The sequence below is a fragment of the Indicator indicator genome, chromosome 31, assembly GCF_027791375.1.
Source record: "Indicator indicator isolate 239-I01 chromosome 31, UM_Iind_1.1, whole genome shotgun sequence".
Classification (NCBI taxonomy): Eukaryota; Metazoa; Chordata; class Aves; order Piciformes; family Indicatoridae; genus Indicator; species Indicator indicator.
Window position 1 is genome coordinate 2,829,721 of NC_072040.1, and position 13,532 is coordinate 2,843,252.

Consider the following 13,532-nt stretch of genomic DNA (forward strand, 5'->3'; position numbering starts at 1 on the left):
CCAGGAAAATAACAGGACTATTTTAAGTTCCTTTCTACATTTCCTAGACTTTAGGCTGGACACAAGTTAGTCTTTTTTTCCACAGATTTATTTTGGTGCTCACAGTCTGTAAACAAATCTGTAATTAATTTCTGTGCTTTATGCCAACTGGCTTTGCTCAGAATAAAACCTATGCTCATGAAGAACAACATTCAATATGTTTGAGGGAGAAGCAACAAACCAAGAAGTAATCAAACAACCCTTTGTTTTTCCAGTTATATGCTTCTTGACATTCTAAGTCTCAGGAAAAAAAAAGCAGGTGGATAATTTTTAATGTCAGGTTAGGAGAAGGTAAGTCACCTTTTTATGAACAACTGATTCATGGGATCACAGAAAGGTTTGGATTGGAAGGGACCTTAAAGATCATCCAGTTCCAACCTTCTGCCGTGGGCAGGGACAGCTTCCACTAGACCAGGTTGCTCAAGGCCTCATCCAACCTGGCTTTGAACACTTCCAGGTTTGGAGCCTCCACATCAACTCTGGGCAACCTGTTCCAGTGTCTCACCACCCTTATGGGATAGAATTTCTTCCTCATCTCTAATTTACATCCAGCTTCGTCCAGCTTGAAGCCATGATCCCTCATCCTGTCACTCCATGCCTTTGTACAAAGTCCCTCTCCAGCTCTCCTGCAAATTACAGAAGGCTGCTCGGAGGTCTCCCTGGAGCCTTCTCCATTCACTGCAGACAAAAGTTGTTCATCCTTTTATTGGTGCCTACTACATCATACTTCTCACTTTGATTTTTGAAACTGCAGCTTTGCCAGACCTAAGAATATGCAAAAAGAGAACCCAGTTTCTACTCACAAAGAATTTTTAGCACAGAACCCTGGATTCCAGGTTTAGAAGTGTCCTGGGATCAGCAAGGCAGCAGAGAGCTGCCTAATTAATTTTGATAAAATCCTGACATAACTTTTAATAACATTAAAACTCTGCACAGTTGGCAGCAGAACTTCAAGTCCTTGCACTTTGCCAGTTTATCCTTGTATTTGGTATTCTCTACATGAAAGGAGGACTTGGATTGCCATTAAAATAAAATTTAGTTCTTAATGCAATATTTCAAAAATCAGCTTCAAGGAATAAAAAGTTCAGATTTGGGTCTAGAATAGACAAAAAAACGAGACCATCAGCATTGTATGGAAGCAATCAATTAGAAAGGATCTTAACTGAGTTATGGTTCAGCACAAGACTGGTGGAATAAATGCAATTCTCTAGAAATCAGAACTGTATCATCTTCAAAACAATGACGAATGAGGCAGATGAGAAATGGCTAAGTAGGCAAAAATATTAATTCTCTAAAGAATTAAATACATAAAAAAAGACCAAAAAACAAAGCAAAAATGTTCAGCCAAGGGACTGTAAAGCAAAGTTATTTCTCCAGTATCCTACCTTGTAGGACCTCTGACAAGTTATAACGGAAATCCTTTGCCTTGGCTGCATGCATGGTAAAAATACAGAAACCATTAATTGCATCCCTAGAGCCAGTTACCTTGCAAACCAGAAGCTTCTCTTCAAGTCAGTCCAAATAGAAAAAAAAAACAACCAACCACAACCTATTTATCAAGAAATGTATAAAGCTGTAAAGCTTCTAAACACAGCAAAAGTGTGAATTGAATCCTGCAACATCAAGGACAACAGCTCTGCTCCTGGACACATCTGGAAATGGGGACATCAACTTTCACCTTTAGGTATTCTCTCAACAACTTTATCTTCATGTTGTCATGCTGAGGTACAGCTGGCACTGTTAAGCTCATAAGCTTAAAATTCATAGAATGGGTTGGGTTGGAAGGGACCTGAAACATCATCCAGTTCCACCTCCCCGCCATGGGCAGGGACACCTCTCACCAGCCCAGGTTGCTCAAGGCCTCATCCAGCCTGGCTTTGACCACCTCCAGGGAGGAGGCATCCACAACCTCCCTGGGCAGCCTGTTCCAGTGTCTCCCCACCCTTATTAGCAAGAATTTCTTCCTACTCTCCAGTCTGAATCTGCCCTCCTCAAGTTCCAATCCAGTGCCCCTTGTCGTATCACTACAAGCCCTTGTCAGAAGTCCCTTCCCAGCTTTCTTGTAGTCCCTTTAAGGGACTGGAAATGAGGTCATTCAACAGCTCATTCATGAGAGGATGAGTGGTCAGCTGTCCTGACTGTGCAGGCACCCCAGGCCACCACAGCAGTGCATTAGCTGCCATTAGCTGCCACTTCCAACCACTGCTGCAAGCTCCTGAGAGCTTTAATCAAATCAATGACATATTTAGCTGACATTTCAAATGAACTCCAGCAAACATGTCACAGACAGAGCCAGATCTACCCTTGGAGATTTCATTCTTTAATGCATGCAGGGTTTTAATAACCTTTTTCAGTCACAGGAGAATCCCATTTTAGCATCATAGATCCATACAGTGGTTTGGATTGGAAGGGATCTTAAAGCTCCTCGAGTTCCAACTCCTGCCATGAGCAGGAACACCTTCCACTAGCCCAGGTTGCTCAAGGCCTCATCCAACCTGGTCTTGAACAGATCCAAGGAGGGGACATCCACAACCTCCCTGGGCAACCTGTTCCACTGTCTCACCACACTGACTGTAAATAATTTCTTTCTAATATCCAATATCATGATAGAGTTCAGCATTAAACTACACTTTCTGAACTGCATTGCTTGTTCTTATCATGTAGCTCACTTGCAAACACTGATGTGGGACCCCTAGAAATTCAAAATGGTCCCCATTTAACACAGATAATAATCATTAGAAGCATCTTAAGGTTTAAAATTCTTACCTAGAACTTCTTCATAATCTACCAGTTCAAACCAGACAACTGCTACTGATGTCCAAACTCCCAGCAAAGCAATTACCATAAACCAGGTGAAAAATGAGCTTCCAGAGAACCCATCTCTCTTTCCATTCCTGCTTCCTCCATGCTTAGTCTCTGTTAAAACAGAAAAAAAATTAAGAATAAAGGATTTGTGAAAGAATTAGAAAATGATGGTTGAGGATACAATTATAAATCATCTTTTTTAGGACTACAGAGAATACAAGAGATTGGAATAACACTTTGTTCTTTCCTTTGTAAACTTCATAGAATGGCTCAGGTTGGAAAGGATCTCAGAGATCACCACCTCCAACCTCCCCACCACAGGCAGGGACACCTCTGAACTAGACTAAGCTGCTCGAGGTCTCATCCAACCTGCCCTTGAACATCTACAGGGAGGAGGCATCCACAACACCCTGGGCAACCTGTTCCAGAGCCTCACCACCCTCCTACTGAAGAACTTCTTCCTCAGCTCCAGTCTAACCCTACTCTCCCTCAGCTTCAAACCATTCCCCCTTGTCCTGTCTCTAGACACCCTTGGGAAAAGTCTCTCTGCAGCCTTTCTGTAGGATCCTTTCAGGAAGGCAGCTCTAGAAGACCCCCAGGGTCTTCTCTTCTCCAGGCTGAGCCCCCCCCAGCTCCCTCAGCCTATCCTCACAGCTCCAGCCCTTGGATCATCGTTGCGGCCCTAGTCCGGACTCACTCCAACAGCTTCACCACTGTCACTTTCCACATCACTGTGAATCACGGTGGGAAGCTCGATGGTTATCTGAGTAAAAGCTCCAAAATCCCACATGTCATTCATCTTAACAGCTCAGCTGGAAATCCCCCCCCCCTTCCTCCCCTTTCCTGTGTGTTTACGCAGAGCTTAACATTTTTGAGATGCTTTGCATTCGTGCCAGCAGCTCTCAAAGTGCCACCAGAGGGCAACACGACCAGCAGGAACAGACTGGAAGACGAATTCCAAAGCTGGTTGAAATGAGCTGATAGAATCCACATGAAAATTCAAATAGCCTGAGAAGGCTCAAAAAATCTAAACCATAGGAAGGATAAGACTCCAAGTTCAAACACACTGCCAACTAAACATCTTCCCTGTTGCTCTGAAACAAGGAGAGGTTGACTACGTGCTTAATACCTCTAGACTTCAGTCAAACGGAACATACAAGTAAAAGAATCACAGGGTTGGAAGGGACCTCAAGGATCATTTACACTTCTAACCCCCCTGCCATGGGCAGGGACACTTTCCACTAGATCAGGCTGCCCAAAGCCACATCCAGCCTGGCTTTAAACACTTCCAGGAATGAGGCTTCCACCACCTCCTTGGGCAACCTGTTCCAGTGTCTCAGCACCCTCATGGTGAGGACCTTCTTCCTAACCTCTAACAATCCGATTCTGTTACAAAAATATCACTCAGAACACAGAGTGAGGTGTTTTTATTCCTCAGTTTCCCATCTTAGAGGAACATTTTCAAAACCCTTGAAAAGTTCTGCTAAGAACCCAAGCACAGCAGGTAGGACACAAATGGAAGTTGCGTAACACAACCTTCAGCTGCAGGCTGCGCAGCTAACCCTGCACACAGGGTCAGAACAGAGCACTGCAAGGGCTGAGGCTGCTCAGAGCTCATGGCCAAGAGTTAATTCTCAATTCAAGCCCTTTCCCTGCACATGCTGCAGAAGTAGGTCACTTGCCATATCTGGTAAGCCTCTGCTTACATCGCCAGATGTCCTTCTGCAGACATCAGAGAGCCTTAAAGCAGGCTCTGTTCCTCAGTGGTGAATCCTTAAATGCCCCTCACCTCCCCCACCCCACATTAAGGTCATGAGTAGGTAGAAACCATATCAAAATCTTTTTCCTTTAGCTTCTAGGGGAGGCTACTAGTAATTTTACATGCCCCCCAAATAAAATTAAAGTCAAACATTGAAGACAAAACAACATCTCTTACGGTAACAGCTGCGCTCCTCAGGCTAAAATTAAATTACAATTAAGCACAGACATGAAAAACCTCTACTCCAGAGAGCACTGAATCAAACAGAGGCAAACCTGGAACAGACTGGAACAGCAAACTGGCTAGAAAACACCAAACACACCACACTAAGCCACTTGTCTGGCTGCTTACAAAATCAGACCTAGCCAAGTATTTGCAGCCATGCCTTTCCCTTCCATTCCCACGGAGGTTAGGAGGGTACCTGTGTCGTCAGCCATAACATTAGTGCTCCACTTCCAGGCAGAGAGAGAGGGTTGAGAGCTCCAAAAATGAAGGTTGAAGGCAGAGTGAGAAAGGATTTATCCTTGCTGTAGTCCTGCAGTGGGAGCAAACAAGTTTCCTAAAGCCAGCTCAGCTGGAACCCGAAACTGGACCCAGGAGGAACCTCTCTTCCAAATCTATTCTGGGAGCAGTTATCCTCAGGAGCCAAATGCTTTTCAGAACTCATATGGCAATCCAGTTCTGACGACAATCAAATTCACTCACTCCTCCTCACACAGCATCCTGGGTAGAGATCCTTTCCCCTCCCCTTAATCCTCCAAAGGCAGCAGCAAATGAAATGGAGCACACTGTGTTGGAGTATTTCTTCTCCAATTTATGCCCCAGTGCCTGAGCTCTAAGGACATTAAATCCACCAGTGTAAGCTGGAACACAAGTCTGGACACAGGGCTTGCCTGCTTGCATTTGTTAGGTTGGCCCTCACCCAGGAAAGTTTCTCCATGTTGGCATTCCTCTGCCAGGCTTCCCGAGGAGCCTGCACAGGCTACTCCTGTGCCACTCACCAGCTATTTTAAGAAGAAAAGTCAGCTCATTTCTAAAATGGAGTTTGGAGGCTCCTGAAAGAGTTACTTGAAACCAGCTGCACACGTTCTTGCCACAGAATTTGCAGATCAGAACTGTTCTCCTGGTACAGCTCACGTGTGCTCCCAGCAGACCCAAAGGAGGGTTACCAACTGTTTTGCCACAGCAAAGCCTGGAGAGCTACACCAGACCTTTGTCCTGCTGGGAGTCAGACCAGAACTGAGTCTGCTGACTGCTGTCCCTTCCCAGCTCAGCCTCTGCTCACTGAGGCACTTTCTGAAGTTCAGGACAGCTTTGCTCAGCCAGGAGCTGCTGCTAGCAGGCAGAAGCTGATAGGGACAACTCCTGCCAAAGCCTGGGCTGCACAAAGCCTCTGCCTGAGACTTGCTCCTCTGCACATCAAGGGCACAGCCACAGCTTGTGCCACACCTTGGGGGGCAGCAAGGCAGAGGTGGCAGCTGTGGGAAGGAGAGGACAGGACAGGTGACCCTCAACTGCCCACCAAGGGACCGCAGCCCATGGATGGCATCTTCAGGAGAGAGCTGAGGGATCCCCAGGGTCAAGCCTCTTCTGCCCTGGCTGGTGTCCCAGGAGGACTCTGTCCCTTCTGCCTTCCATCCTGATCCCTGTGTTCCTGAATCCAGTACCAGAATCCAGCTCCCGAATCCAGTCCCAATCTGCCATGGAGTCCAGTCTGGGACTTGCCCAGTGCCTGTCCCCAGCAGCAGTGGTGCCAGTGGTGCCCTCACTGCCATCAGGGGTTGGGTTCCACATTGGTTTGTGTCTCTGTGTCTCTATCCCATGGCATTGTTCTTCTTTCCATCCCAGCTGGGTTAGTTTCATTCCCACCCCATCACTCCCTCTCCCTGCTTCCCTTTGGGAAGGCAGAAGGGTTCCTGGAGAACCTCTGGCACTCACTTGGTGGCCAGCCCAGCTCTGACCCTTGAGTGACACACATCAAAAAAAATCAGAAAATGAACTTGGGAACAATCCACTCTTAAAAGAAGCATCACAAAAATGACTGCTTTGTTGGGTTTTATTAAAAAAAAAAAAAAAAGAAAATAAACAAAAACCAAAGAAACAACCCAGCAGTTTTTTATCTCTTAAACAGTCACGATTAAGGACAGAAAGCAAGTTAATGAGAATCTTTGTCCTGGGAGGTTGCTCAGCTTGGCAAGATGGCAAAGGCATTTTCTCAAGCACAGCACAACAGTGAATGCTGCTCCCAGCGCCGGCTCAGTGCACTTTGGAGAGAGCAGCTGTTGGCCACCAGAAGAGCTGCTCCTGTGAACAGCTTTCCTCTGGAGTGCTCTCTAGCTAATGGTGGCTGCTGAAGACAGAGGAGCTGAACACTGAATGCACAGCTAAATGTGCAAAGAAAACCCTGCAGCTGCACCTGCTCCTCTCCAGGCCAGAAGGATGAGCACTTTCAAAAGCCAGCCCAGTTTTGTCTGGTCTGTGTTTTGGGTGTCGTTTTTTGGTGGTCAGATGAACATTTTTGTAAATAGTTCTTCAAATTGGATTTGTTACAAGGGACAAAAAAACAAACCAACAACCAGCCACAGATGTGCACACAGCTTAAATAACTAAGAACAACATTTCTTAAAGCTTGAAAGTCATATAATGATCACTGGCCAGCAAGAGGAATGGATTTAAAGCAGTCTTTAATGCATCCAACGCATCCTATCTGGATTCCTTTTGTGTTTTTAAACCTCTTCTCCACAAACTTAGAGATAGCAAAGTGACAGGCACAGAGAGTTAACATTTGAGGACAGAAAAAAAAATACTGTAAAGACAGAACACAAAATATTTTGTGTTCTCTATTGACCTAATCTGGGCAGATGGATACAGCAAAGCACAGCTTCCCACATGCTGATGTTTGTCCCAAACACTTGAGTCAATTTTCTGACTAAAATGTTTTGTGTTTGTGTGTATACAAACACAAAATGGAATTAAATGCCCAGAACTGAAGGCACAACTTGCCTCCTGCAAACCTATTTGATTTAAACATCAAGTTAAGAAGCTCAGGGTTAGGACTAAGAGCTCATACAGAAATCTCAGTTTGTTTCCTGCTACAGGATCACAGATCTGTATCAGCTGTAACACCAAGGAAGACAAAAAAAATGAAGAATGATTTGAGCTGTGCAAATCCCAGGATGCCATCATGGTGGGGGTTGGAAGGGACCTCTGGAGATCATCCAGTCCAAACCCCTGCTAAAGCAGAGCACCCACAGGAGGCTGCCCACAATCATAATGTCTAAATAGGTTTGGAATCTCTCCACAGGAGACTCCACAACCTCTCAGGGCAGCCTGCTCCAGGGCTCCAGCACCCTCACACCAAAGAAGTTTCTCCTCTTGTTCAGATGGAACCTCCTGGGCTCCAGTTTGTGCCCAGTGCCCCTCGTCCTGTCATTGGGCACTGCTGTCAAAAGTTTGGCCCCAGCCTCTTGTCCCCCAGCCTTCATCTCTTGCTGAGCATTGCTCAGATCCCCTCTGGGGCTGCTCTTCTCCAGGCTCAACAACCCCAGGGCTCGCAGCCTTTGCTTCTCACAGAGATGCTTCAGCCCCCTCAGCATCTTTGCAGCCTCCTCTGTACTCTTTCCACTAGTTTTTGGTTTTTTTTTCTGTCATTCTAGAACTGCGGAGCCCAGAACTGGACCCAGCACTCCAGATGTGGCCTCACCAGGGCAGAGTAGAAGGGGAGAAGAACCTCTCTTGACCTGATGGTCACACTCATCTCAACACTCCCCAGAAGACCATTTGCCTTCTTGGCCAGGATGACTTGAACTGTCCTGCTGCTATTTTGCTTAACCAGCTCTTACACAGAACATTTGGAAATCTGAAGTGACAAAATCTACCTCTTTTGTATTTGAGTGATTCCATGCAGCCAATAATCCTACTGAATTCCTGGGATAATTCAATATTTGGTTGTATGCAGGACAGGGCAGAGTTCAGGAAAGGTTAAATGTGGAGAGGAAATACAAGAAATACTTAAACCCAGAACATGCAAATTTTGCTGGTGGTGACCTTTAAAAAAAAGTTTCTCTTACATAAGGTTGAAAATCCTCATCTGTGCAGAGCTGCTGGCATTAATTTTAGGTATTTTTTTTTTCCTTGTTCTACTTTCCTATCCTGTAATGTGGGTCACACCAATTTGTTTTAGCAACAAGTCCTAATTAAGCCACACACAAAAAAAAAATAAAAAGAAAAGAAAACAGCTGATGTTTCAGATCTTTCAGTTCTTCTCATCACAGGATGATGAAGAGGTTTGGGTTGGAAGGGACCTTTAAGATCACCCAGTTGCAACTCCCCTGCCATGGGCAGGGACACTTCCTGCTAGCCCAAGCTGCTCAAGGCCTCATCCAGCTTGACCTTGAACACTTCTCATGGTCTGAAAGAGTTTCAAATAAAGAAAATGCAACTCTGGTTGTCATGCAAGTGCCTACAGCTCTGCTATTCACAAGTGTTTGCTCACGGGGGGGAAAAACCAAACAACAACAAAAAAACATTATAAAATCATTTATTCAATGCCTAAAACTTACCAAAGTTTGAAGTCTGCTACTGAATCAATTTAATTGGGTGTTAGTTGAGAGAGGAGCAATGCATCTGCAGCTCCTACAGAACCCCTAAGAGATTATAGCTATCTTATACCTGCAGTCTTCTAAAATAATTGTTAAAACATGTTGCTAGGCGATCTCAGTTGCAAAATTATTGCTCTTTATCCAACTTTCTTGCTTCAAAAGATGGAGCTGTGTCCTCCTGTTACTATGGGAGGCAGAAGTACCACACTTACAAATGATGAGACTTTAGTTAACACTAAAACCAAAACCAAACCAAACAAACCCTAATAAAACCACTAGTGTAGTAAGTGAAAAATGTTGTATTAGTAATTCATGAATTAGCATCAAACAGACCTCAGGAAGTAAGACTGTGCAAGAACAACACTGCTACTCAGTAGTTACAACACCCCTAGCTATTAAATTTTCACACAAACAACTCAGTAGTAGCATTTGTTACGCAAAGTTAAGTCCATGCATGGTAACAGTGCAACTCCAGATGAAGGAGGCTTCAATCTGTTCAGGAGCTCTAACAGGGCTGAAGCACACACTGCAGCCTGTTCAGCCTCAGTGGATGCTCATTTGCATACTTCATTTCCAGCATGTTTAAAGAGTTATCATTTCCACTTCAAAGCACAGCTCCAACAACTCCTCCGTGCAAAGAGTGAGTCCCTAGGGTGCAGTTAGGAAAAAAGCCTGCTGCAGGCAATCACACAGGTTACCAGTTTGTGATCTCCACCAGGGAAGAACCACTCAGGGCAAATCAGAACTTCACAGCTCAAGTTCTCTACAATGAAGAAGTCAACACAGGAATTAGCACAGGAATGCTTCTGATGTCTTTCAAGGTGATTGAGAAAGGTCCAGCTGAAAAGGAACTTTTATTCTTTTCATACAATAAAGGAAGTTTCAGTTGAAAGACAGAGCAACATGAAAATCTCACCTCTTTATGCACTCTGTAGTTAGAAACCACCTTAACTTCCCTGCCTTCTACTGCTAGGAAGCCTTTACTGCAGCCCTTACACATCCAACCAAACCATTTGCCCTCTATGTTCACACCACAGCTCCATGATCAAACACAGAATCACACAATGGGTTGGAAGGGATCTTAAAGATCATCCAGTTCCAACCCCCTGCCATGGGGCACCTCCCACCAGCCCAGGTTGCTCAAAGCCTCATCCAATCTGGCCTTGAACACCTTCAGGGAAGAGGCATCCACAATCTCCCTGGGCAACCTGTTCCAGGGTCTCCCCACCTTTACATAAAGCTCTAGATTCAACCTCATCTATCCTTGATGCCCAAGCACTGTGTCACCTCTGTCCTTCCACCCAAATGACTTTCCATCAACCTGTGCAGAGCCAGTCTGGGGAACAAAGCAGAGTCAGCTTCTGGCTTATCATTTCCCTGGGGGGTTCACCTACACCTGCACAGCTACTGACTGTGGTACAGAGAAGGGGAATTGAGAAGAGGAAGCCCGAAGAGCAACCTCAGACTAGATTAAACTGCAGACCTAGAGCACTCAACTCTGCAAATACATCAACTCCTTAATCCCTCAAAGGGATAAACCTCCCTGGAGTAGCTACCACCTGGCTGGGGAACTTTCCTGTGTGTTCTCCAAGTAAAAGCCAAAAGCTAAGAAAACACAGATTGGTTTAAGATTATCAAGTCCAACCATCATCTAGTTCTACCAAGTCTGGTGCTTAACCACATCCCTCAGCACCACATCTGTATGTCTTGTAAACACCTCCAGGGTGATGAATCCACCACTACTTCAACTTTCTGTTTCTTGAGATGATTAGTGATACTTTAGGTCCTCAACCTGGCATTTTACACAATCTCTGTCCTCAGCAGGGAGTTGAAAAGGTTACTTCTTATTCACCATTTAAACTCTTAGTGAAATGCTCATAAAGTAGATGAGCACAAACATCCTTGTAGATGTCATGTGCAAGGCTCCTCCATGTCTGAAACAGCTCACCAGTACCCAGACCCCTGCCCTAGTCCTGCTGATAGAGACCAAGATGTTAAAATGTTCTGCAGAAGGGCCACCCTGACCAAGCCACGGGGCAGACACAGATGAGTCACACAAGAGGCTGCCTGGGTTTTGGTGGTTTTGCTATTTTTATTAGCACATTCTAGGGTTTCCTGAAGATTTAGGGAAGAAACACAAACAGAGAGTTATCATTTTGACACTCTGTCACTGTCATGAGTAATTCATACTTTGAAATGAAACTATGAAATCACAGTTAGCTAATGGCTTAGGTTGGAAGGAATCTCAAGAGATCATCTGCTGCATGATGCTCTGAACCCATTCCAGTGTCTCACCACCCTGGTACTGAAGAGCTTCTTCCTCAGCTCCAGTCTAACCCTGCTCTGCCTCAGCTTCAAACCATTCCCCTTTGTCCTTGTAATCAATGGAAGGATTAGATTAAGAAAGTTTAGAAGGCCCCAAAAAATGAGTCAAAGGAGTTGCATTTGGATATAAGGAGACTACATGGTTAAAGCAGGGGAAAGTGACATCAAACATCTTCTAGGACCTGGCAGAGAAAAGTAGGGATGTTAGAAGATAATCTCTAACAGTCTGGAAATTAAAGAAAATTTCTCAAAGCAACAGTAGACTTCTTGAACTTTAATCTGTGTGCCGACAGCACAGCCTCAGAACTAGCAGAGGTAGGATTTGGGGTTTGTCAGCTTGTGTTAGAAATCTGGGGTCTGGATGGTGCCTAGTTGCTGGAGTAGTGCTCTCCCCCTTGCCATTAGAAACACAAAGATAACAGCCAGCCACTGCTGCAGTGAAAATTTTATTTAAAGAAGTCCTTGCTTACTGTGAGACAAAAGACACCCCCACAGCACCACAACAACAGAGGCCATCCCCACAGCACCACAACAACAGAGGCCATCCCCACAGCACCACAACAACAGAGGCCATCCCCACAGCACCACAACAACAGAGGCCATCCCCACAGCACCACAACAACAGAGGCCATCCCCTCTTCACTCTTACTCCCACAATTCAGCACTGCTTACAAAATAAGCCATCTGCACTTCAGAAGTAGCTGGGCTGCTGACCTCACTCTTGCTGGAAGGATTCTCCTCCACCATCTGCTAATGCCCAAGACAGTTCCAAATTTCCTGTCTCATTAAGTATGGGGCAGTTAATTCCTGGCCAGGTGACATGCACTTGCTCCTGTACCACAACTGTTCCTCATCTAATGAAGCTTTAAAGTAGCATTCCAGCAGGTATCTGTTACTTCATCTGGCTTGTTTAAATTTGATTTTGTTTCTTTAGAGAAGCCAGTTCTTACAATAACTAGTGACAAGAAGCCAAACTTTTCCAGCAAAGATAATAACAAACATGTTTCCCTCTTCAAACATTCCCAAACTGTCTAATTTTGACCCAGTTTTTTGCTTCTGCTCTCCCAATGACAACGCTGGCACCTTCACACAGTTCTGTCAATGTCACTTTCGAAGAGGTGTCCATCAGTAGCAGCACAAAGCTTTAATACAAAGATTTGGGGGTTTATTAGGACTGATTTCACAGCTTCTAGTAAATGACTTTTGAAACTGAAAGGTGTTCCTGAGAAATACTTAGTTCCACATCTGGCACTTCAATGAATCTGAAAATACTGACACCAACTCCAGCTAGGACTCCTTCAGACTGAAGCTGCTGCTAAGATTACTGTCAATATTTTCTGAAGTGGAAACCCAAAAGCAGATGACTCCCTTCAGAAGCAGGCATTGCCTTCAGCTCACAGACTTTCAGATGTGCTGTCAACCTCAGTGGTTTCAGACCCATGAGCAATGCCTTGGCAAGAAGCCACATCCTCTGCTATGAACTGCTGCGAAAGTGAATACTACATTACCAAGAACTACCTCAGACTTGAGGTTTCCATACCTCAAAGCCATCTCAAATCTACCTCCCCTTGAACTGTGGAAGGCTTTGCTAGCTGCTGTGAAGACTCTGCTCCAAGCTTTTATTCCCCCAGGAGTAATCATCCGTTACCTCCTCCTGCAGCTGCAACTATGGAAACAGCATCAGCCTCATGCTGTAATTTCTACTTTTGTCCAAGGGATTCTAACTAGGAGCTCCTGAAACTAACACAAGAATTTAAGAGGTTACATCTTAGCAGAGAGCCTAACACATTACTCATATTGCTTCACCCCCTCAGATAACAGTAAACAGAGTCCCCAGTGCAATGACACAAAGCAGAAATCTTCTAGTACAAAGAGAGGAGATTTTACTCAGAGTGCAAATAAAAACCCACAAGATACTTTCTGATTTAGTAAGAGATTCAGTTTCCTGATAAAATCATGGTCTTAAACCTTGACAAATCTTTAACGTGGTTTTAAAAACACTA

The 13,532-nt window shown here is 44.8% G+C and overlaps 1 protein-coding gene across 1 annotated transcript in view; it reads right to left on the reverse strand.

Moving 5' to 3' along the window:
- The window catches only part of ASPH (aspartate beta-hydroxylase), a 53,418-nt gene extending 48,373 nt beyond the window's left edge, over positions 1–5,045 (reverse strand). The window contains exons 1-2 of the mRNA XM_054394677.1: positions 5,025–5,045; positions 2,806–2,955 (exon numbers count right to left, since the gene is read on the reverse strand). Of these exons, the coding sequence (XP_054250652.1) occupies positions 2,806–2,955; positions 5,025–5,040 (166 nt within the window). The 5' untranslated portion in view covers positions 5,041–5,045. The remainder of the gene's footprint in view (positions 1–2,805; positions 2,956–5,024) is intronic.
- Between the last annotated feature and the right edge of the window lie 8,487 nt (positions 5,046–13,532).